At 46.2% G+C, this 25,792-nt stretch overlaps 1 protein-coding gene across 9 annotated transcripts; it reads left to right on the forward strand.

Moving 5' to 3' along the window:
• The first annotated feature begins 842 nt into the window (after positions 1–842).
• Positions 843–20,606, forward strand: FAM71F1 (family with sequence similarity 71 member F1). 9 transcript variants are annotated; one of them, XM_042923969.1, is made up of 9 exons: positions 843–1,078; positions 5,215–5,432; positions 5,873–5,992; positions 7,351–7,535; positions 8,626–8,878; positions 13,165–13,286; positions 15,897–15,952; positions 19,077–19,244; positions 20,000–20,606. In XM_042923969.1, exons 3-9 carry the CDS (start codon positions 5,891–5,893, stop codon positions 20,011–20,013), a joined length of 900 nt encoding a protein of 299 aa, XP_042779903.1. In that variant the 5' UTR covers positions 843–1,078; positions 5,215–5,432; positions 5,873–5,890; the 3' UTR covers positions 20,014–20,606. The 9 variants fall into 9 exon arrangements, with proteins under 9 accessions (XP_042779903.1, XP_042779911.1, XP_042779921.1 ...); XM_042923977.1 differs by having other exon boundaries at positions 843–1,002; XM_042923987.1 differs by having other exon boundaries at positions 843–1,002; positions 5,283–5,432.
• Positions 20,607–25,792: the final 5,186 nt, after the last annotated feature.

Raw genomic sequence — 25,792 nt, forward strand, 5'->3', positions numbered from 1 at the left:
CTCGTGGGGTAAGCTTTGTCAATTCAGCCTGAAGACCTGAGAAACAGAGAGCCCAGAAGAGCTTTCCTGCCTCAGTGGTGGTGAGACAGTGTTGTAATCAATAGGGGCTTCTGCTCTTGGAGGTTTTTCTATTGTTTTCCCTGAGCTGATTACTCCCTCCCTCAGGCTGTCTCCCTCCAATTTGGGGGGAGTGGGGGGTGGGGTGGGAGTGGGCGTGGGTCATTTGTAAGAACACACATAATTATATTAAATAGCTTACTTTCTCTCTTATCAGGCCACATCCAGATTTCCCGCTCTATTTTTTTTTTTTTTTTTAATTTAACGTTTTATTTATTTTTGAGACAGAGAGACACAGAGCATGAACGGGGGAGGGGCAGAGAGAGAGGGAGACACAGAATCGGAAACAGGCTCCAGGCTCCGAGCCATCAGCCCAGAGCCTGACGCGGGGCTCGAACTCACGGACCGCGAGATCGTGACCTGGCTGAAGTCGGACGCTTATCCCGCTCTATTTTTTTGGCCTCCACTTAACCTCTTGTTCGGTTGTCACTAGTTAAGTTTTTGCTATTAAAAAAATTATTGTGTGTTTACTGTGGATGTCAGAGGGAGTAATTCGGTGACATGGCTCCTTTGCGGAGCCTGCCGATTATACAATGATATCCTTAACCCTTAAATAATAAATAACAGAACCCACCAGTTCTAGGTGGGCGCATGGCCATCCAGCTAAAAGCTACATGACCCAGCTTCCCTTGTACCTGGGTGTGGCCGTGTGACTGAATTCCGACCAATGGGGTGTGAGCAAAAGTGATTATGCCCTTTCCAGGTCGTGCCCTTAAAAGGAATGAGTGTGCCCTCCCCTTCCCCTTTCCCCTTCTCACTGGCCAGTATGCAAACATGATGGCAGGAGCTGGAGCGGGCACTTTGAAACCCAGAGACAAAGAGTAATATATTGCGAATGGCAGAGATACTCTACCAGCTCAGGACGGCCTGTCTGTGGGCTACTGTGTAAGAGGAAATCAAATTCTATTTTAAGTCACTATATTTTGAGGTCTTTTGAGTGCCTGGACTATAAGTAATACAGGTTCGTGCCATTACCTTTATCCAGGAGCCTGTGTACTTCCTAGTTATTTGTACTTATTTGTGTTCTCTTATTCAAATTGTATGTTTTATGCCTTCCTTTTCTAAAAAAGTAAACCGTTAGCTAGTGGTCTAATTATTTTTTTCCTCAAAGAACCAGCTTATGGATTTATTTATTCAGGTGTGCGTAGTAGTTTAATATTATTTTGACTTCTTTACACTTGAACGAATGTCATTCGATTTAAATTTGTGGAATTCTTGGGTCACATCCTTTCTCCTCAACATCCTTTTACTTCGTCCCGTTGCCTTATGGCATCTAAGGAGGCTGAAGTCTAAAGCCAGTCTCATTTTATTCCCCTTGGTAGAACGTCTGCTTCTTCTATGCAGATATCTGTAGCAGGATGCTTTTGTTTTGCCTAAATTTAGGAACTTCACAAGGGCTATGTTGGTCTCAATGGTTTCTTTATTCAGTTTACCTGGAATATAGTAAATCCTGTCTGTTTGCCAAATTGTTTTTTGTTTGTTTGTTTGTTTGTTTCAGAAATGGCTTTTTCTTTTATGGTTTTGACTACTTTTTCAGTTTCATTCGTTCCCTCTTCATCAGGGAATCTAGCTGTATGTTGGATCGACATAAATGTCTTACATAACTATCATTTTCTTTCCATTTCCTTGTTGCTTGCCCTTCTTTATTGTGCTCTGTGTGAAAGTCTCAGGCCTGTTACGCACGTCACTGACTTGGTTTGCTGTCATGTCCCCTCCATTTCTTGTGGCTTCTAATGTGACTGTCAGACACTGAGTGGGTTTTTCTTCTGTTTTCCCCTTAACTCATCGAATCCTGTCTTCATCTCATTTTGGCATCTGATTTTGTTTTTGTTTGTTTGTTTGTTTGTTTGTTTCATAGGGACTATACAGTCCCTTGAGAGTACAGAAAAGATTCTCGTCAAAAGCTTTATTCTGTTTCCTGGAATCGTTTTTCTCCTGATACCTATTCTTCCAATGTATTTTCCTGTGGACATTCTTTGGGAAAGAAGAGTAATATCGTACATAGATCCCATGGTAGCTTGTCATTAAGAAATAGTGACTATTTTAATTTAAAAAAAAAAAAAAAAACACTTTTACCTGAATCCATCAGCCCTTTAGATGTAAACTCTATTTCACAGAAAAGATAGTAACTAGAAAAGCAAACTAAACACAAGGAAGTAACCAGACAAATCTAGAAGGTGGGATTTTCTGTAGGACAACTGCCTCGATTGTTTAGGAGGAGTCCTAAAAAAGAGACTGTCTAGATTACACTAAACTTAAGGGGGATGTGTGGTCCTGGATTCAATGCTGATTTCGATAAATCAGTCATAAGAATAATTGGAGTTAAATGGAGGAGTTTTAATATGGCCTAGAAATTAGAGGAGATGAGATAAAAGGATTCTGAAACACAAAGGCAGAAAGTGTTGGCTAAATGATACAGGTTATAAAAAAGTCATAAAACCATTTTCAGAGTACAATCTCTCTCTCTCTCTCTCTCTCTCTCTCACACACACACACACACACACACACACGCACACACAGACACCCAAGGTTGTTGCAGTGATGTTCTCTGGGAAGTAAGAAAATGCTGTTTGTTTTTTTAAACTTGTCTCTGTTTTCTGATGTTCTACAAGCACATGTGCTGCTTATGTAATAGTTTTCTTTTTAAAATAGTGACACAAATTTAAACGGGACAGATTTACCATGAAGATAATAAAGCTTACGCTTCAGGACCCTTTGTTCACATGGAAACTTCTGAGGCCCTAGGAGGGCTCTGAGCAGTTTGTGTCATACTTTTGTGGGGACTTTTTATTTTGTCTTTTATGTTTTAGAAATGTTTTACTGTGGGAAATATACATGAAACTTACCATTTTAGGTGTAGGGTTCAGTGGCATTAGGTACATCCCCACTGTTTGTACAGCCATCACCACCATCCGTCTCCAGAACTTTGTCATCTTCCCAAACTAAAATTCTGTACCCATTAAACAGTAACTCCCTATTGTCCTGTCCCTCCAGTATTTTTATTTTTAAGTGTCTCCAAAATTATATAATCTTTAAGCGCCACAGAACCCAGGTCCAGCCCCAAATGACCGCCAGATATCCTGGTCACTCCTGAGCAAGCTTTGAAATGATACATGACATGACCAAGTGATTTTAGCCTCAAGCCAAAGGACTATCAACATTGGCAAGAAGACTCTCACCAGAGTGCTCATTACCAAAGGTGCCCAAAGCAGCAATTGTGGCGGCATCGACACCCCTGCATACACAGGAAGACAAGAGCCATGAGTTTCTCATGTTCTTGGGATATATATTTATACAACCTTCCTCCCTAGAAGTGACAAGTTTGTCATTCCTAAGATCCTAACTTCCTGCGAATTAACCCTATCGTCTTCATTGCTTAGAATTAGTGGTAAAGAGTACCATTATGTCCTGTAAAATTGGTCCAGAAGAGTAGATAGGAGTTTTATATAGTTGTATCAGCAAGTTTTAAGCCCAGCTCAATGTGACAGAACACCCAAATTTATTTCTCTCATCCATAAGGAAGTCTGGAGGTACGCAGTCCAGGACTGGTATGGCAGTTTTATGATCATCAAGGAATTGGAGCCCTTTTATATTGCTGTGCTACCGTCCTTACAATGCCACTTCATGGCCCAATGGGGCTGCCAAGCTCTAACCATCAAGTCTGTATTCCAGCCAGGAGGAACAACATAAGGAGTGAAGAGAGCACTCCCCTTCCTACAAGGTTTCCTCATAGCAGTTGAACCTTGAGCTCACATCTCTGTCACTAGAACATAATCACATGGCCTTACCTAGCTGTAAAGGAGACCAGGAAATGTAATTTTTATTCCAGATATGCGCCCAACTAAAAATCAAGCATTCCATTAATAAAGAAATGGAGATAATGGATACTGGGAAAGGCAACTAAGCATGTTCCAAATGGATTTTAAAAAGTTTCAGTGTGCTACTTTGGAGGGTTCAATAGGGGCAAATAGGAAAAGTAGACATCTTTTTTTTTTTTAACGTTTCTCTATTTTGAGAGAGAGAGTGCATGTGGAAGGGGCGGGGGGTGGGGGGAGAGAGAATCCCAAGCAGGCTCCACACTGCCAGCATGGAGCCTGATGTGGGGCTCGAACTCACGAACCGTGAGATCACCACCTGAGCTAAAACCAAGAGTCAGACGCTCAATCGACTGAGCCACCCTGGCGCCCCTGGAAGGGTAGACATCTTAAAGACATTTTACCATTGCTTGGCAGTTTGTTTAGAGCCGAAAGCTCACTTTCTCACAATTAGCTTTCTAGGCTGGGTCCTAAAGTCTCTTCCACATACCACAGAAGTGGACTCAACAGGCTTGTACAGAAAAGAGAAAAAGTCACCTTCCCAGCTGAAGGGGACTTTTGGATGTCTCAATGGCCAAATATATCCAAGCCATGTATCTAGGCCAATAAGTTTTACTGTTGTGGGTAAGCTTTAACTTATATCAGTGTGTTAATTGCCATCCCATTTGTATTGTGTGTTGTTCCTAGGGAAATGTAAACCACAGGATGGGGTCTCTTGGCCCCGTCCTTACAGAATGTTCCATGGAGGACATTTTTCCCACATGATAAGCAAAAGAAAATGAGGAACGTGAATACGGAAGTTGCTTTACCAACCTAGGAGCTGTTTCAGGTGCTTGAACAGGTGCATAATAGAAGTGACCAGGTGAGGGGCTGATGGAATCAGATCAGGAAAGCCTCATGACCTTTCAGCCATCTCTCAGACTTGACAATGAATACAAAAATAAATCGCTCTGCTTGTACGTCACATATATTGGTTGTCAAATTGTTTTTCTTTTTTAAAAACACTTTTTTTAAGTTTATTTTTGAGAGAGAGCAAGCATGAGCAGGGAGAGAGGGAGCACAGAATATGAGGCAGGCTCCATCGAGGCTCCGAGCTGTCAGCACAGAGCCCAACGTGGGGCTCAAACTCACAAACTGTGAGATCATGACCTGAGCCGAAGTTGGGACGCTTAACCGACCGAGCCACCCAGGTGCCCCATCAAATTGCTTTTCTAAATTGATCATATTTGATTTTGATGGATAATACATCATTTAGTAAATTCTGGAACTTTGTCCAAATTAGAATACAATTTCTCCCTGAAGTGGACTTGAACAACGGTCAACCTGCTGGGTTCTTTGCCCTTGACCTAGCCACCGCAGGATATGGGCTCTCGCACCTTCTGGCTCCAGGATGAGGAACGCTGTCGCTCTCCGAGAAGGGGAATGGCTTGTTGATTCAGCAGAAACGCCCATCCCAGCTCTATTCTTCTCAGCTGGCACCCTCACAAAGCCAGCCTCTGGGTAAGAAACTGATTACTTCTTCAGTTTTACCTCCTAAGGAAAATAAGGCCTGTAGAAGTAACCACCCAGCCGTAGCAGAGCACGGAGCCCAGCAATTCCTTCTAAAATGGAACGGGCTCCTGCAGATAAACCAGGGCATGTGTGCTCCCGCATCGTGCAATGCTCTGAAGGGCTGGGTTTTAAATAGACACCGGCCCTTAAAACTGATCGCGGGCAGGTTGCATTAGGAGTAAGAGAGGGTTGACAGGCAGGGAGGTAAATGCCCTCCCAACAGCCTTCCTTCCTTCCTTGCTTTCTACCTGGCTCACCACTTGCTCAGCAAGTTCTGGGGGCACTGTGTCCCCGGTTCCAACAGGGGCTGGGGAGCGTGAGGGCATAAACAAGCCGTGAAAGCGCTCTGGAGGAAAAGGGAGGCTCCTCTGCGTTTCCCTTTCCTGCAGGCCTGCCCTGGTTTTTTCATGATGTCATCCATTCATCATTGTGAGCTGATTGGCGGTCCCAGGCCTTGGCCAGCTGCCCAAGGCCAGGAGGGAAGAGAGAGGTACCAGGACAAACTTGCGGTAGGCCCCTGAGCATGTGCGGAAATGTTGTCATCAGTTCCACAGAGAAAGACTCAGTGGAAATCAAAGAAGACAGTACAAGTCACGAGATCCTATGCAATCTTCCCCTCCCTGAATGTCTGGGAAGAAGTCAGGGGCCTCTTGCCTGTGGATGGGGAGCCAAACCCTGGAGTGGGCCTGGGTGTGGAGGAGGGATTGCTCTGCCAGATGGTTCATTCTCCAGAATTCAACCTATTTCCTGACTCAGTGGTGTTTGAAAGCAACTTTGTCCAGGTACTCTTGGGTCGTGCAGAATGGCACTCCTTGATTCTTCTAGACCTGTTCCCAAGGCATGACTGGGAGGGTCTGTCCCTGGGACTGGCGTGGAGTGAGAACTGAGGCAAGGAGAAGTCAGTGGGCCTGGAATGCATCTGACCCTGACGTTGCAGAGCCCCAGACAAGGCTTCTTCTGGAGACGCTTGTCATCGTGGGGGAAGAGGTCAGGTGTTCTCTGCTCTGAGTAGAGGATCTGGTATCCGAATCCCTCAATTTGCTTCCCCCTCCAGGCTGTCAGCCCAAAGACATGAACAAAGAGGCAGTGAAATGAGCTGCCCTTTGAGGGTTTGTGACAGAAATGCTGACTGGTGAAAGAACAGCAGCTGGGCAGCCGGAGAGACCAGGGCTCAGAATCTGCTCTCTCATCAGGAGGTGTCATTGTGCAAGTGACCGGCGCACCCTGAATCCCAGTTTCCTGTCTTGTAAAAGGGGTTGGACCAACCTGGTTATTACACGCAAACACAGGAAGCAAAGGCCTAAGTACGAGGGCGCTCGGTGCATTTTTGTTTCCTTGCCTGGGTTCTCCTCAGGCCAGCTAGAACCCAGAATAAACAGACCTTGGGATTGCACGGGACCTTATGGTTCAGGGAAAGGAGATTATAGGGCCCCTCAAAAAAGGGCCTATAGACAAACCTGTCTAAGAAAATCCAGGAAACTGTTGGGGAGGGGTCACAGAAATGCAACACACGTCCAGGAACTCCGGGATTATGGTTCTTATAGGCGTTTAACCAATATAGGTTAAAACAGTGGTTCTCAGCAAGCATTGATTTCGCACCCCCCCTCCAACACCAGGGGGCATTTGGTAACATCTGGAGATATTTTTGATGGTCACAACTCGGGTGGGGAAGGGATCGCTGCTGGCGTCTAGTAGGTAGAGGCCGAGGATGCTGCTAAACATCCCCAGAGCACAGGAGACCCCTCTCCCCCAAACAAAGAATTATCCAGCCCGAAGTGCATAGTGCCAGGGTTGGGAAACCCTCAGCTAAAATACACTGCTCCTTCTGCCAAACGCTCAGGGCTGTGCCCACGGGACTGCTTTGCAGGTCAAAAAGGGCAGGAACTGGATAGACATCTACAAAGCCTCCAACACCATGGCCGTTGGGGTGACCTCCTCCGTGCCCTGCCTGCCCCTTCCCAATATCCTCCTCATGGCTAGTGTCAAATGGCACCAGGGACAGAGCCAGACATGGAACAGACCATCTAAAGCCCCAAACATCATCCTGAAGAGGTAAGCAACACAGAGGGGAACAGAAGAGGAGTAGGGCGAGGGGCAGACCCAGAGCGGGAGGCTGCTTTGGGACTCAACTCAAGATGGGGAGAAGCAGAGAAGTCATTGGCAGTGATGTTAATTTTTTAGGCGACGGTAGCCCAAGCCCGGGTGCACTGCGAGCATCAAGGCTAAGGGGTGGGGGGCAAAGGGAAGTGTTCTGTGGCCGGTAATGAGAAGCGAGTCAACAGCCCACTTCCCTTCTTGCTGCACTCACCGCGCTGAATTCATAGGAAATCTCTCCGCCTTGGGCCGAGCGGCAAGGAAGCACTGAGGTCCAGCAAATGGAGCACCGTTTGGGAGAACACGGGTTCTAGTCTTTGGTATCCAACCGACTCCAATAATTTTTGAGTCACAGGTTATTTGCTGCCTCTCAATGTTCCTGCTAGTAAAATGAGCGGAACTAAGTCTCACTTAGAACCGTAACATACAGGGACATCACACCCCTCTGGGATGAAACAGGTCTATGTGATGTTTGGACCTCTCCAAGTAATCTGTAGGATATCTCAAGAATCCCTAGATCTTCCCAGAAATCCAGGTAAACGCTTGATGTCTCCCTGTTGACTCAGTGACAAACCTCGCCTTTATGCTCTGCGTGGGGCGATAGCCAGCCCCCTGAACTTTAGCCCCATTGCGAAGAGTAGTTGAAGCATTAGGGTCGATGAATGTGCCAACTCTGTGGCAGAGGAGGGAAGTCCCCTGCATGCTGTCAAGGAGGAAACTAAAAACCCTCTGACCCCAGCCACCTCACTCCAGGGCTGTCTCTCTCAAGCAGGACCCCAGGGAACACCGGCGTGAGAATCACGGCAGATTTCAGGGCCACACCCCAGACCTGCTGAATCTGAGTTTCGGGGGCTATCTTCGGGCGTCTTCATTTTAATCAAGCTCCCCAGCTTGATCTCTCCAAAGTGGGAGCACCACTGTGCCAAGCCCTCTCTCTCCTACCCCCCAAAGCCTCAGTCCTGTGGGAGACGCTCCTCATTTTAACGAAGAGAGGGTTGGCTCAGAAGCAATAGGGGTCGCCCATGTGTGTCTTCCCTTGTGGCTTTAGGATACTCCCCCTGAAGTTTGTGGAGCTCGAGGTCTGTGACCGGCTTCAACGCATCCTGCGGTTGAGGACAGTCACTGAGAAGATCTACTACCTAAGGCTCCACCCTGACCATCCAGAGACTGTCTTCCACTTCTGGATCCGACTGGTTCAGATTCTGCAGAAGGGCCTGTCCATCACCACCAAAGACCCTAGGATTCTTGTCACTCACTGTCTGGTCCCCAAGAACAGCTGCAGCCCCTCGGGAGACTCGAACGTAAGTGGGCACCAGAGCTGGCCTGTGGAGTTTAGGTGAGCTGGTATGTGAGGGTGATCCCTGCCTTAGGCCTTTGCTAATCAGCTTAATTGAGGTAGAGTCTACAGTCTATACTACAGGGATACTTCATCACCCTAAAAATGTCCTTGCTCCCATTTTCAGTCATTCACATGTTCCCATTTCCTGCCCTAGGCAGCCATTGACCGGTATTCAGTCTCTATAAATCCATAGTTCTTGGACATTTCATATATATGGAACCCTACACTCTATAGTCTTTTGTGTCTGGCTTCTTTCACTTAGCGTGATGTTTTTCAGGCCCATCTGCGTTGTAGCATGAGGCCAACTCTGGCAGAGTCAGACTATCAGTATTTTCACTGCTGAGTCGCATCCCACGGTACAGATATAACCACATTTTGTATGTCCGTTCATCAGTGGGTAGACATGAGGATTTTGTCCAGATTTTGACTATTATGAATGATGCCGATATGAACATTTGTGTCGAAGCGTTTGCGTAGACGTGTGTTTGATGTGTCTGGGATACATTCCGAGGAATACAATAGCTGGGTCACATATTTATGTGACTTAAAAGTAAGTTTCTATTTAACTTTTCAAAAAACTGACGAACTGTTTTTCAAAATGGCTGCACCATTTTACATTCCCATCAGCGATGCATGAAAGTCTCAATTTCTCCGCATCCTCACCAACATTGGTGTTATCTAAGTTTTTTAGTAAGGCCATTCTAGTGGATGTATGGTGGTTTTCATTTGGGTTTCCTGAATAGCTAATGATCTTGAGAGAGTTTCTCATGGGCTTATTAGTCATTTATGTATCTTCTTTTGTGAAATGTCTATTCAAGTCTTTTGCCCATTTTTAAATTGTGTTTTGTCTTCTTGTTGAGTCGTTAGAGTTCTTTGTGTATTCTAGATATAAATCCTTTATCAGACATATGTCTTGTAAATATTTTCTCCCAGTCTGTAAATTTCTTTTTCGTTTTCTTAACGGCGTCCTTTGTGTAGCAGAAGTGTTTAACTTTGATGAACTTCAATTTATCAATTTTTTCTTTTATGGATCAGGCTTTTGATGTTGTAGCTAAGACTTTTTTGTTCAGCCCAAAGTCACAAAGATTTAATCTATGGTAAGAAATATTTACTAAAGGTACTACAGTAATAGCTCAGTCACTTGCAATCATACGTTGCTGTTTTAACGTGTATCCATTTTTGAGAGACAGAGCACGAGCTGAGGAGGGGCAAAGAGAGAGGGGAATAGAGGATCTGAAGCAGGCTCCACACTGAAAGCAGAGAGCCTGACACAGGTTCAAACTCATGAACCAGGAGATCATAACCTGAGCCAAAGTCGGACACTTAACTGAGCCACCCAGGTGCCCCTAATCTATCTTTACTTATAGAAGTTTTATAGATATAGCTCTTCTATTTAGGTCTATAACCTATTTTGAATTACTATTTGTGTATGGTGTGAGGTAAGAATCTAAGTACTTTTTTTTTTTTTAACATGTGGATACACAATTGTCCCAGCACCATTTGTTGAAAAGACTATCCTTTCTCCATTGAATTGTCCCGGCAGCTTTCTTGAAAATAAATTGACCATAAATTTAAGGATTTACCTCTGGGTCCTTAATTGAGAGTTCTACTGATCTTCTGTTTGCTTATTCTTAGGCCAATACCACATTGTCTTGATTAATTTAACTTTATACTACATTTTGAAATTGGGTGATGTATATTTTCCAAATTTTTTTCTCTTCCAAATTATTTTGGCTATTCTAGATCTTTTGTACTTCCATATAAATTTTAGGATCAGCTTGTCAATTTCTGCAAAACAGCCTGCAGAATTTTTACAAGAGCATGTTGAATTTACATATTAACTTGGAGCCAATTACCATCTTATCGATATTGAGCCTTCCAGTACATGAATATGAAATGTCTTTCCATTTATTTTGATCTTCTTTAATTTCTCTTAATGTTTTTGTACCTTTCAGTAACATGTTTGCATCCTTCATTGATAGTATACAGATATACAATTGATTTTTGTGTATTAATCTTGTTCATTAGATATAGCAGGTTTTATGGATTCCTTGGGATTTTCTACACACACGTATACACACACATACACACACACGTGTCATTTGCAGGCAAAGACAGTTTTACCTCATTTCTAGTCAGGATCCATTGGTTCATTGCCTTACCCGGAATCTTCAGTGCAATGTTTGTTAGAAGTGGCAAAAGTAGGGACACCTGGGTACCTCAGTCAGTTAAGCATCTGACTCTTGATCTGAACTCAGTCCTTGATCTCAGGGTTGTGAGTGCCAGGCCTGCATTGGGCTTCACACTGGGCTTGAAACCTACTTGGCTTGTTCCTGATCTTAGGAAAAAACATTCAGCCTTCCGTTAAGTATGATGCTCATTATGAGATTTTGGTTGCTGCCCTTTATCAGGTTGAGGAAGTTCCCTTCTATTCCCCGTTTATGGAGAGTTTTTACCATGAATGGGTATTGGATTATGTCAAATGCTTTTTCTGCAGCTTCTGAGATGACCACGTGGTTTGTCCTTTATTCTATTAATACAATGTCTTGCATTACTTGAGTTTTAGATGTTAGACCAACCTCATGTTCCTGCAATAAATTCTACTTGGTCATGGTGTGTATAATCCTTTCTCAATGTTATTGGATTTGGTTTGTTAGCATCTTTTTAAAATGTTGATTTTTATTTATTTTGCGAGAGAGAGAGAGAGAGAGAGAGAGAGCATGAGCAGGGGAGGGGCAGAGAGAGAGAATCCCAAGCAGGCTCCCCGTTGTCAACGCAGAGCCCAACATGGGGCTCGATTGCTCAAGATTATGACCTGAGCCTAAATCAAGAGTCGGACGCTTAACCAACTGAGTCACCCAGGCACCCTGGTTTTTGTTAAGGATTTTTGCATCTATGTTCGTTAGCGATATTGGTCTGTAGTTTTCTTGGGACACCTTTGTGATACTCTGGCTTTGGTCTTAGGGTACTATTAGCCTCATTGAATGCTTTTGGAAGTGTTCTCTCTCCCATCTATTTTCTGAGTTTGTGAATAATTGGTATTACCACTTCTTTAAATATTTGATAGAATTCACCAGTGAAGCCACCTGGCATTGCCCCAGGCCTTAAGATGTGACATAAGACCAATTTGAGCTGGAACATAAACTCTTTGAAGGCAGGGGTTTTTCTCTGTCTTCTTAGCACGATCCCTAGTGTGTGGCACACAGCTGACATCTAATACATACTGAATGAACGAATGAACAAATGAACGTGAGGAGTACGAACAGCTAGAGTGCCTTTGGGGACATCACGGGCAGCAAGAAAGAGGGCAATTTGACCCTCGTGTAAAAAGCAGCTCAAAATGGGATTTTTCTTAGAGAAATTAATTTTTAAACCATTCATCAAATTCTTACAACAGGTATTTGATTCCCCCTACATTTAAATATAAAAACAAGTAGCAAGGGACACCTGGGTGGCTCAGTCGGTTAAGTGTCCAACTTCAACTCAGGTCATGATCTCACGGTTCATGAGTTTGAGCCCCACATTGGGCTCTGTGCTGACAGCTCAGAGCCTGGAGCCTGTTTCAGATTCTGTGTCTCCCTCTCTCTCTGCCCCTCCCCTGCTCATGCTCTGTCTCTCTCTGTCTCAAAAATAAATAAACGTTAAAAAAATTAAAAAAAAAAAAAAAGAATAGATTATTGGGGAGCCTGGGTGGCTCAGTTGGCTAAGCGTCCCACTTCAGCTCAGGTCACACAGGATCTCACAGTTCATGAGTTCAGGCCCCGCATCCCGCTCTGCACTGACAGTGTGGAGCTTGCTTGAGATTCTCTATTTCTCTCTCTTTCTCTGCCCCTCCCCTACTCTTTCTCGCAAAATAAATAAATAAACTAAAAAAAAAAAATAGATTATATACCAAGCACTAGGTTAAGTGATGAATCACTAAATTCTACTGAAAACAATATTACACTGTGTGAACTAACTCGAACTTAAATAAAAATTTGAAGGAGAAAAAGATGAAAAAGATTATCTACTAAATGATGTCTAAAGTTTTCAATGACTATAGTATCCTTAAAGCACCAAAGGATATTTACAAGAATACAGGGAGCATAAACAAACAGATACGGCCTCAGAATTGCCTCTCTGAGCAGCTGACACGGCAGCCCAGTCGAACAGTTTAAGCCCCAACTCTCTCAGGTCTGGACCACGATTAGGAAAATGCAGACACCCTAAGGCGTTAACCACCTGGCTTTGCTTTTTTTCTCCATCTAGTTAGTACAGAAGAAACCCCAAGCCTCCCAGCCCAGCGAGAGCCTCATGCAGCTGATGGCTAAGGGGGAAAGTGAAGCACTCTCTCAGATTTTTGCCGACTTGCACCAGCCCCGCCAGTTAAGGTACGTGACTTAAACTGGGCCAGTCTGACACCCCTTCTGTGGCCCAGATGGCCTGGGCCATGAGATCCAGAAACCAAATAACTTGGGAAAGGAGCAGAGGGAGGAGCTTGGAACGCTGCACTCAGTACCCAGGCTTTACCCTTGACTAGGGCCAACCTTTTGCCAGTTCTCTTTGCCTCATTCTCCTCCACACAGCAAGCACTGTAGGCTTGACTCCAGAGGAGGAATGTTATAAAAAAATAAAAAGTAACTCTTCAATGATAAGAATACATTAGTAGCACAGGTGGGACAGCAAAACCTTGTTTTGAATCCAGTTCCTAGTTCTACAGAGAAATAACTAAAACATTGTTTCAAACGTTATCTACTCATTGAGTTCGCCTGGCCTCTGCTGGGATTCAGGGAGCCTCTGTGGTTGTTTTCTAAATGTATAATCTGTTCTGGAAAACTCCATGGTCCAGGCCCATCTTATCCATGCCTGAGGAAACGTCCCTGTGTTGTGCAGGTGACTTAGGATGTAGTCTTAAGATTGGTTGACGTGAGACAGGCATTGAGGGCACTTAGATCACAGGGTACCACGAGCAGAGCACAAAGATAACGTGGGAACCGGTGTCCTAGAGAACCGAAATCAGTTGCTAAATGTCACCAGAAGAGAAAAATGACGTTTTAGAAGATTTTTGTCACAACAGGGACCAGCAACTCAGAGACACAACAGAAAAAAAAAAGAGGCTTTTTTCCTGAGTGCTGGGGGTAAACCAGTAGAGTTAAAGGGAATAATCTCTTACGGGCACAAGTCACTGCTCTGACCGTGAGCCCTTGGGCACATTGTTTCATTTTTCTGGTCCTAAGTTTTCAGATCTGCAAAATGGAAACTATGATAGTGCCAACCTCATCCAGATATTGTAAGATTAAATGAGCTCATACGCATCAGTACTTGGCAGGGTCCTCAGCAGATTTAGAGGCAGACATAAGGAGATTCTCAATATTAACTTGTATCATTAACTTGGGCTGGAAGCTGTAAAGTATTAACACAAGAAAAAAATTTGTTAGTTGCCCACTGCTAAAGAATTTATACTGGAGGTTGTCACGCTGTGTATCATACAGAGATCTGTAGTTAAGAAATTTCTAGGTAAAATGTAGCATTGCTGAGCTGGTGACCCCTGGACTCTAATAGAGCAAGATAGATTGAAACAACTTTATGACTGTCTCAAAATGTTAAATCATGGATTTTTTTCTTTTTTCGCGGAAGGATAGCTTTTGTTTATATTCATGGCCGCAATTCAGTCGCATGGCCATACCCAACTACAGGAGAGCTGGGAAACACACTCATCATTGTGCATAGAGTACATAATCATGTGCCTAATACAAAATTAGATGCTCTGTCCCCGAGGGAGAAGGGAAGAAGGGATACTAGGGGTCTATTGGCCAATTCTGGCACAGGCAGCTTTTAATATTTCCAGAAGGTCAGAGCAGTGTAGGAGCATTAGGCACTAACCAGATAAAGGGTGGAGAATGCTGTGCAGGTTAAGGGGACAAACAAGGTTCCGTCCTGAGGAAGAGACTTGGTGAGTTCGGAGAAGGAGAAGGAAGGGCCAGTGGGGAAGCAGCGGTGGCAGAAGGACCTAAGTACAAGTGGGCAGGGTCTGGGGCACCTGGGTGGCTCAGTCAGTTAAACGTCCGACTTTGGCTCAGGTCATGATCTCACGGTTCGTGGGTTTGAGTCCCGCGTCGGGCTCTGGGCTGACAGCTCAGAGCCTGGAGCCTGCTTCTGATTCTGTGTCTCCCTCTCTCTCCACCCCTCCCCTGCTCACGCTCTGTCTCTGTCTGTCAAAAATAAATAAATGTAAAACAAAACAAAGCAAAACAAAAAACAAGTGGGCAGGGGCCGAGCGTTTGCTGGGAAGCCATGTGAATGAATTTAGACTTCAGTGTAATGGGCGCCTTAGCCTCATTTTAAACTGGGAAGTGATGTGATCCAATTTACATTTTGGAAAGGTCATGCTGGCTGTTCAGTGACAGTGGTTTGAAGAGAGGGAGAGTAAGTGTGGAGAGACCAGCCAGGAAGCCGGGCAACCTAGTCTGGCTTGTCATGTCCCAAATGGATCAGAGAGATGTGAGAAATAGGGGGAAATGACTTCTGGCTGCACTGTTATCTCAACCATTTCTTTGTGCAGGCATTTGGTTTCTTCTCTTTAATTTCCCAGGACGAGGCCCCGAGTGATGATTTTTCTCCTCATTCAGGCAGGTTCTAGTCTGGTTGCAATTATATCAGTTTTTGCACATTGGCAACAACAAGCAACTCACAGCAAATAAAAATAAATGGCTGAGACAAAGGACCAAACAGATGGAGTCACACCCATTCCTCCTCAGCAGAATCAGCGGCATGGATTCTGCTCCCCGTCCCAGCTCCCCTCCCTCCTCTCCCTTCCCTATTTTTTCTTCTGGTACTTTAACATGCGTCACACCCACCCAGTGTAGCCACAGCTGGCCTTTTTCATATTTATATCTGCCTCTCAAGCTTTGGCATCAAGCAAAATAGAACCAGAGACAAGATTTGAAATGAGAGTTTCATGCTCTGTTCTTTTCCTTTTGACCTTCATTTCCTTGATCCTGAAATGGCTGGAGTTCCAGGAGCAGCAAAAAGACACAGACCAAAAGGGACAGCCCAGGTAACGGAGGGCACGGGGCGCCCATTTCTTGGAGAACTTTCTGCTCCACAGGTGTAGGAATAAGTTCCCCCTCCAGCTCCCCACCCCAGCTTTCCTGGATCTCTGTCTTCCTTCCGTACCTTAGTGTGAGTTCCTCTAGGCTCTTTGGCCACCAGAGTCAAGTTGGCAGCAAATCTTACCAATTTCTTCCTTTGAAGTGTTTCTCCATATTCTTCAGTTCTACTCCCGCGGGTTCTCCCCTAGTCCACCTGGTCAGCTCATGCCTGGCCTGCCATCATTTTCCACTAGTGCGTTCATTTCCTCATTCAGAAACACGCAGCGGGCACTTGGTAAGCGCCAAACACTGTCGAAGGCTTCCGATCACAATGAAGAAAGAGACACGGTACCCCCCTGGAAAGCGTTTATAATTTGGTGGAGTCAGATGGGTAAATCCTGAAGTCACAAAAACTCTATTTCTAGGCAACATTCAAAACTCACCCCTGGGGTCCCTCACTCCTCCCAGGAAGCTGCTCAGGAAGGCGGGGGTCTGAGCTGAGTCAGGGAGAATGAGTACAAGCAGGGCTGGCCGAAGCGGAAGAGGCAGGGCATGCTAGGAGGAGACAGAGTCTGTGTGAGAGAGCATGACACATTCTGGAAACAGCAGCCGGTTCCCCATGAATTTCCAGGTTCTAGTTTACCCCAGATCCACTCATTTTGGCATGCATGACCCTGCATAAACTTCCCCTCTTACCCATCTCACCCGATCACTTTCTCCCCCTCAAATAGAAGCCCCGTCCGTGCCTCGTCTTCTCCAGCCCAAATCTGCTCCAGTCAAGCCTTGGCTATGCTTCTCTAAGCCTTATTCATCCCGTCTGCTCCACCCTAAATCCTACCTGTCCTTCTGGATAAATCTTTCCTTAGTCATAACCTCTCTTACATCATTCCCTAATTGCTACATAGGCTTAAGTCTTTTTTTTTTTTTTAACATTTAATTATTATTGAGAGACAGAGTGTGAGCATGGGAGGGGCACAGAGAGGAGGAGACACAGAATCTGAAGCAGGTTCCAGGCTCTGAGCTGTCAGCACAGAGCCTGATGCAGGGATTGAATTCACAAACTGAGATCATGACCCGAGCCGAAGTCAGACGGTTAACCGACTGGAGCCACCCAGGCGCCCCAACATAGGCTTAAGTCTTATCTCTTCAACCAACATTCATTCTTTTCATGCCTCTGAATTATTTAGCTGCCGTGGCAAGCACAGGGCTAAGAACACAATAGGGCTTCCATAAGTATCCGTGTACCGTACCACTAATAAATTATGCCTCCACATTGGCTCAGAAGGCAACCGGAATATCATAGTTAGGAATTTAGAGGAGCGTGTAGATCCCAGAGAAGCTCTAAGAACTTTCGTCCAAACCAGGGATTACAACTCAAACGTCTGGAAAGTCTAGGTGTCATATAAGAAATGGTTGACTTACGGGGCACCTGGGTGGCTCAGTCGGTTAAGCGTCTGCTCAGTCGGTTAAGCGTCCGACTTCGGCTCAGGTCCTGATCCTCACAGCTCGTGAGTTCGAGCCCCGCGTCGGGCTCTGCGCTGACAACTCAGAGCCTGGAGCCTGCTTCTGATTCTGTGGGTTTCTCTCTCTGCCCCTCCCCTGCTCACATCCTCTCTCTCTCTTTCTCTCTCAAAAATAAATAAACAGTAAAAAAAATTTTTTTTGAGAAATGGTTGACTTATCTCTCAACTCCACTGTAAGTTAAACAACAGCTGGGCTGACACCTGGAGGTCAGCACTGAGGAGGCAATAGGACATGGCAGGGACAGTGACAATGACAAAGTGAAGGTTTCAGTGGAGCCTTTAATTGTCACCATGCTGGAACACAGATCTGGTGTTGCCAGATACCCTGAGTTTTCAAGAAAAGCCCCAAATCTGGATTTTTATGTGACCCTGCCCCATAAAAATGCTAAAGCACAGCATAGGCTGACAGTGGGTAAACTAAAGGTATCTGCAGACCAGATTCAGCCTGGAGGCTGCCAGTTCACAGCCCCTATTCTAAATGGTGAGTAGAGCTGGCCCACGTTTTCCCCAAGGCTAAGAATGCTGTCTCCTGTCACGTGACAGATAATACAACGGTGATGCATTGTATTGAATGTTTTCACACTTACATTCAATCACACACCTACGCTCAAAACATACCCCATGGGATTATGGTTGAGGAAGACAGAATATTTCAGTTTCAGAGTCAGAGGATATGTGTGCCATGGGAACTACCACTCCCGAGCCGTCCCAAGGCTGTTTTCGATGAATTATCCTAGGATGTCCTCAGGACCCTTCTCTTTCCTTGAAACTGAAGAACCGTCTTTCCTCCCCTCCGTGGGCCAGGTACCATACCCTTTGCGTTTGGAAGGATAGTCACACTTCAGCCTCCTGGAACTTCTGGATGAAAAGAAGGAGAGAGCTACATTGGGAAAAACCAGCGTCCCAAAGCTTACCTGTGTGGCTGAACCTTTCAACTCCCCATCGGTGTGGGTGGTGGGGCGTATTGCGGGGCTTCCCAAGCTATCACGTGCGAATAGTCCCCGGGGAATCTTGTTAAAAATGCAGATTCCGAGTCAGTAGATCCGGGTGGGCCGAGACTGTGATGGCAAAGCTGCTGGGCTGCAAGCCACCCTTTGAGTGGCTGAAGCCAAGTGGACCAACAGGCTCTGGCCTAAGGCCATCTGGGTTCCAGGCCATTGCCAGTTCAGCTAGCTGAATCTCCTGGGGGAAATTCACTCAATGATCCTCTCCAAGCCACATGGGTTCTCTCCTTTTACTGGCACTGCCTTGTCCAAATGGTAGGATGGTTAAAACATGGGCTCTGTTGCCTAGCTTTGAATTCTGGCTTTGAATTCTGGATCTGACTCCTCATTACATGACCATAGGTACGCAAGTTAACCTCGCGGGGCCTCAGATTCCTAGGAAAATGGAGACTAGAGCAGCACTGACCTCTCGGGGTTGTTGTGAAGATTAAAAGAGCATTAATACATGGGTTTGTTTGGAACCATATCTGGCCCATAATAAGCACCCTACACGTGTTGGCCATAACCCGTGAGACTGCTCTGTGAATTAAAGTACAAACAAATGCATTCCCTTTTTGACCTAGAGAAAGATACTCCCAGTGAAGACAGCATCCCTTGTACCCGAGACCTCAGCTGGAGGGACTCGTTCACTTATGGAGAGTGGGAAAGAGAGAACCCCTCAGGTCCACAGCCCCTTTCACTCCTCAGCACCCTGGCAGCCTCCACGGGGCCACAGCTGTCCCCACTCATAGGTAAGGTGATGGGACTAATCTGACTGCCTTCGTGGGACAGGCCTAGGGTTCCACCTCAGGCCCGGGGTCAGGTCCTAGGATCCTGGGGGTGATTCCAGGAGGCCGTGAGTGGGAGTGGGGGTGCCAGCCAAAGGCAAGTCCACAATCTTTGTTTCCGCCCTGTTCTCTACCTCCAACTGGGCTGAGCGGAAACCCTAAATGTGGCAGTTGCAAAGCCCGCGGAGGCCCCTGGGAATTCCTGCAAGTGGTCCTGAAGGGACAGAGACCAGGACATCACAGTTGCTGCTAGCCCTGTTTTCTCCCCCGCTGTGCGGGGGGAGTGCCTCTGGGGCTCTTCCCCCGAGGGAGTGGGAAGCTGGCTCTCCCTTTGCCTTTCCAGAGCTCTCGGGGAGCCCCAACCTTCTGCAGAGAGTGAGAAGGAGCAAGGCCAAAACGGGTGGGGTGGAGGTGATACTTCCCTGGAGCCCAGCTCTTATCTTTCCATGTTCCAAGGCTCGTCCATCCATCCATATATTCATTTGGCAAATATTCATTAAGTACTTCCCATGTGTCTCTGCTTGACCAGAGATGATCCCCAAAGAAGGGGGGAGTGGTTTGTGTTTCCTCAAGTCAAATATTATTAATAAAGCACTAACTCTTACAAGTACTTGTTATTAATAGTTGACAATTTAAAAAATAGCATATCTACATGCCCATAGAAGAGCTTTTTAGGCAAGCTATTGCTCATTGGACATCTTTCTCTCCTACACTAACAGGAAATTGTATTTGAACCACCCTTTCGTTCTGGGGAGAATCTATGCAGTCCTCACCAATGCCACTCTGCAGCCTTCAGCTTTCTGAGGGACTCTATCTGGATGTGGAGGAGGAGAAAGCTGCAACTAAGGAAACACTAGAATCATCTCACGCTGATAGCACAGCCTTTCCTTGGAGAACCACTTGCGAGCACGGCTCCGGGTGAGAAGCATTATTCCTGCATCGTTCTAGTATGTAACTCCACGTACTCGGGGTCCGCACCGCCACCTGTCACCACACCTAGCCTCCATCCCACCACCAGAGCGAGCACAAGAAGACATGCTCTCAGAAGGGCCAGGGCCAAGAGGTGGAGAGAAGGAAGGAAAGGGAAGCAGGACCGGAGGAGACGTGGAAGAGACCAAAGGGGAGGCGAAGAGAGGGGGTGGAGGGAGGAAGTCCGAGAAGAGGGGAGATCTCGCGGCGAGGCGGTAACAGAAGGAAAGAGAGGGACCTGAAAAAGAAGCTGGAGAGGATAAGAGAAGAAACACACCACTGAGAGATGCCTCACCAAGCTTCTATTTATCTAATTTAAAACTTGAAAGTAAGGCCATAAACCAAAAGAGAAATGTCTTTTCTCCTCTGTCCAGATTACTCGGGGTAAATAGGAGGGGCCAGAAACTCATTCCAGCCAAGAGCCTCTCCTTAAGTTTCCTTTTTTTTGCCAGTTTTTGTTGGTGGTGGTGGTGGTGGTGGTCATCATCGTCGTCGTTGTCCCTCTTTTCTGATGCAAGCTTTGCACCTCCTTCCTTAGGACCTGCTAGCCTAGCCTTGGCGATTCAAGTGAAGGTTTGGGGTTGAGACTGCAGTTTCCTGCAGGAGGCAGTGTAAGTGTGTGAGGTGGGGGAATTTCTCTTTTTGTGGTCAAACTTTCTAAGTTTGCTGTTGTGCCTCAGTCCTATTAGCACCGGCCCAATTTCTTTTGCATATGACACCCCCATGCAACGTCGACATACCTCGTTCGTGCTTATTAAACTAGCGATTCCGCGGAGAGGAGGTACAGCCTCAAAGCATGGGGAAGTCAGAGGTTCCAGGGTCAAAGCAAAGGTAAAGTCAGAGGTTCACAAATCATAGGTCAAGGGAGACACAAAGGAGTGTCTGTCAGCTGGCCGATGGACTGGCCTCTTTGTTTAAAAGGTACAATATTTCATATTCAGTAAAAAACAGGCTATGAGCGTTTCCAAAAAGCTGCCCAGACTTCCAAGTGGAAAACTTTTTTCAGGTGTCTTGCTTTGTTTTAAGATATTCTAGGAAGGTCTTTTCCTTCACTGGAGTAATTTTCAGATTGAAATGGTCGGAGGGCTAAAAAGTCAGTTCCTGGATCACCACCGCTCTTTCCAATTGTTTTGTCCTAATTCTTGGTGATTTTAATACCCACCCAGATGATTCCCCCCCCCATGCCCTGGTCACTGTTCCTTGAGCTGCCGCCCAGTAATCCCGCCCACTACTCTCATCGGCCCCTGACTCCCATGATTCTATCCTGGCGTCTGTCATTAATGACTGCACGCCTCCCCCATTACTCCCACTCTCCACCTCCACTGCCTCCCCTCTTTCCCTGAGTCCAATAATCCTTCCACCCACCACAATCTTCTGCTCCTTCTGGGTTTCCACGGTTCCTCACCCTCCTCGTGTCCTCATTTCCCTCCCCTCCAGCCTAGATTTCATATTCCATATTCAGCGTGCACCCTCAACACCTTGTGTCTCTTCCACTTTATTTTATTCACTTGGCTAAGTCCACTTCTGCCAACTCTGTGCTCCCATCATGCTGCAAAACTTGCTTGGAGAAAACCATGGGACATACCCGCCAGTCTTACCTCCAAGTCGTCACCTCAAGTCTCAGGAGGGTCCTTAATGTTGCCCAGAGATCATACTACGCGTCCCTGATCTGTTGTGACTGCTGAATGGCTACTTCATACCTCTTGCCTCACACACACACCCCCAGTGCCTTCGGATGACCCAGCTTCCTTTTTATTTATTGTTTTATTAAAAAAAAAATGTTTTGTTTTTTTTTTAATTTTTTTTTCAACGTTTTTAATTTATTTTTGGGACAGAGAGAGACAGAGCATGAACGGGGGAGGGGCAGAGAGAGAGGGAGACACAGAATCGGAAACAGGCTCCAGGCTCCGAGCCATCAGCCCAGAGCCTGACGCGGGGCTCGAACTCATGGACCGCGAGATCGTGACCTGGCTGAAGTCGGACGCTTAACCGACTGCGCCACCCAGGCGCCCCTAAAAAAAAATGTTTTATGTTTATTTATTTTTGAGAGGGAGAGAGACAGAGCACAAGCGGGGGAGGGGCAGAGAGAGAGGGAGATGCAGAATCTCAGCTCCAGGCCCTGAGCTGTCAGTGCAGAGCCCCGAGTGGGGGCTTGAACCCACAGACTATGAGATTATGACCTGAGCTGAAGTCAGACGCTTAACGACTGAGCCACCCAGGTGCCCCTCCTTTTTTTTTTTTTTAAAGTTTATTTATTTATTTTGAGAGAGAGCAAAAACCAGAGGGGGTGGGGGGCAGAGAGAAAGGCAGACAGAGGACCCATGTGCTCACAGCGGAGAGCCCGATGTGGGGCTCAAACTCACGAACCGTGAGATCATGATCTGAGCCCAAGTCGGACGCTTAAGCGACTCAGGTACCCAGGCACCCCTCAGCTTCCTTTTTCACCGAGAACATAGTAGCTAGCAACTGAAAGAGAACTCCAAGCTCTCATCACCATGTCCACCACTTACCAGGCACCAGACCCGTAGATCTAGTTTCTTTCCTTGTGACTATGGAAGAACTGTCTGAGTTCTAAGCAAAGTTCAACTCTTCCCCTTCAGTACTAGATCCTATCCCATCTCTTCTACCCAAGGACACTCCTCCAGCAATTCTCCCTTTTTCTTACATCAGTTTTATCCTCGATCCTAGATCCTTCCCAACAGCAATAAACTGGTATTGCTTGTAGAAGAAAATAAAACAAAACCTCTCTCGGTCCCTCTCTCCCTCTGCTCCAATTTTCTCTACCCCTCTAAAACAAACTCCTTGAAAGGGTCTCCAATTTCTTGCTTCCTATTCTGTCCTGAATCCCTCTAGTAGGTTTTTGAACCCACTTCCCCACCAAACCTGCCCCCCCTATTGCTCAAGTCAGTGGCTAATCTGTCCTCATGTTACTGTTACCAGCATGTGACATATGTAACTACTCCTTTCTCTTTGAAATGCTTTCTTCACTTGGCTTCTAGAACACTGTATTCTCTTGGCTTTCCTCCTTCACTGACTTTACTTCTCAGTTTCCTTTGCTGATTCGTTCTCATCAACACCCTTATACCATCTCCAAAGCAAAATCTGTGGTTGCATATCACACATAAACCAATGACTCCCAAGTTTGTATCTCTAGTCCAGATCACGGTGGCTTGTTTCTAATCTCACCCTCTTCAGCCAAATGTAGCCTCGTGAAACTCTTAGATCATGTCATTTTTCTGCAAAACCTTCCAATGTCTTCCCATCTGCATCAGTTAAGGAAACGCTAGCTCTGTAAGAGATAAATTCTAATATGTCAGTGGCATAAAATAGCCAATAGAAGTTTATTTCTCAGAAAAAGTCCCCAAATGGCGTCCCTGTTCAGTAAGCAGGTTTTTTTTTTTTAAGTTTATTTTAAGAGAGAGAGCACGTGAGCAAGCATGAGTGGGGGAGGGGCAGAGAAAGAGGGAGAGAGAGAATCCCAGCAGGCTCCGCACTGTCAGCGCAGAGCCCAATGCGGGGCCCGAACCCATGACCGGAGCCAAAACCATGAGTCAGATGCTTAACCAACTGAGCCACCCAGGCGCCCTCCGTGAGTGATTGTTTAACAAGAACCTGGGCTCCTTCCATCTTGCGATGGCCCATCTGCAATACACGGCTTCTAGGGTTGCCACAGAAAGAGAAAGAACTTGGGAGAATGGCATGCGGCAGGTTTGTACGGCGAGGACTAAAAAGCAGGCATCGTACCTGCTACTTTGCCTTTGGCCAGATCTGAGTGACCTGTGCACACTGCAGCCTAGCTGTGTCCACAGAAGGAAGAGGAAAGAGTCTGGTAAATAGCCAGTTCAGCCACAGGAAAAGGGAAAGTCCTTCCAATAGCCTAAAAGGCTCTACATGGTGTCCCTCTCCTCCTCACCGCCGTCTCTCCTGTTACCTCCTCTCCCACCTCATTTTCTCCACTCTCCTTGATTACCACAGTCCAGCCAAACTGGCTCCTGGCTGCTTCTCAAACACTCCAAGCATGCTTCAGGTCAGGGCCTTTTACTCTTGTTCCCTTTTCCTGGAATGTTCCTCCACCACCTTCGGATGTTCACTTACATGTCCCTCTCTTTATGACCCTTCCCTGGCCACTCTTTCTAAGATTACAACACCACTCTGGATAGTCCCAGCACTCTCTTCTCTCCTTTCCTGCCTTATTTTCTTCCTTGGCACCTATCACTACCTCCCACTCTATATATTTTGCTTTTTTACCTGGATTATTAGCTACGTACCAGAACACAAGCCCCGTGAGAGAGTTTGGTCTATTTTGTCTGTTGCTGTCTCCCAGTGCCTAGAACAGCGTCTGGCACACGGGAAACAATACATTTATTTGTGGAGTAAATGCTTAGTGGCACCATGTGGGCAGAACGGGGAATGCCTCAAGAACATCAGCCTTTTGAGGTTGACATCACACCTGCCGTCAACATTCCCTCAGTGCTTCTCTCAGAGACAGAATCCAGGGCTAATGGGCTTTGGGTGCAGGTAAGGTGGCATGTCTTGTGTGCGTCACCCCTTGCGTCCTCTTCCTCCTCCACCTACTTTCTAACTCTGGGGCTCCCTCGAAGCTCGATGTGCGTTCTTCTCCTCGGAAAGCTCACTTGTTCTCATGGCTCCCTCAGCTGCCTCCTGGCCAATGACCCTTCTAAGGATCTCCTCCAGCCTATCGGCTCTCTCTCTTTAGGTGTTCTGCCATCGTCTTAGATTTCCCATGTCTTGAGCTCAACTCATTTCTCTTCCACCTACCTAGCTCCTTCTCCCTGTTTCCTATGACTAAAACTTTACATTTCTGGGTGCTTCTTCATTTCTGTCATCTCAGCAGTCACTGGGTCCAGGACTTGTTATTTCCACTTTAAGAACCTTTCTCGTATGTAAGAGTTCTTTTCTACTTTCCTTGCTCTGCCTACGCAAAGCCCTTACCCACGGGGATCTCAGGGTTGCAGGGCCCCATCCCCGGCAGAGTCCCATTACCTTACCCACCTTCCTCTAGAACACTTCCGAGATGGGCTCTCCCACTGGTCTGCAGTTCCGTGAGGGCAGGGGCCATGTCCTATCCATTGTGGATTTACCAGCACCTGACTTCAAGGAGTCACTTTTTAAAGTTTTTAAATTACTTCCTGATGCAGTCCGTTCTGTAGTTAATCCCGATTAGGAGATATTCCTCCTAGAAAGAACCACTTTCAATCGTCTACCTCCCACACAGGTGCAAGCTTAGAAACCTTCAGAAGACCGACAATTCCTACTGCCTTCAGCTCAGGCTCCTCAGATTAAGACTCTGCATTACTTTGAGAAACTTCTATCTGTGTTCTCTCCTCATCTTCATGCCCTTCCCCCACCTTTTTTACACCTCTCATCCCCAACCTGGCATGAAAATTTACCTGCTCCTCGGTTCCCCACTTGCCCTTGTTCCTGTTACTGCTGTTGCTGAGTATTTGCATTCAAGAATTCCTTAGTCCAAAAAAATAACAAATAAAAAATTCCTTAGTCCAGCCTGAGCCACACCTTCTTAG

Source organism: Panthera leo, chromosome A2, assembly GCF_018350215.1.
Source record: "Panthera leo isolate Ple1 chromosome A2, P.leo_Ple1_pat1.1, whole genome shotgun sequence".
NCBI classification, from domain to species: domain Eukaryota; kingdom Metazoa; phylum Chordata; class Mammalia; order Carnivora; family Felidae; genus Panthera; species Panthera leo.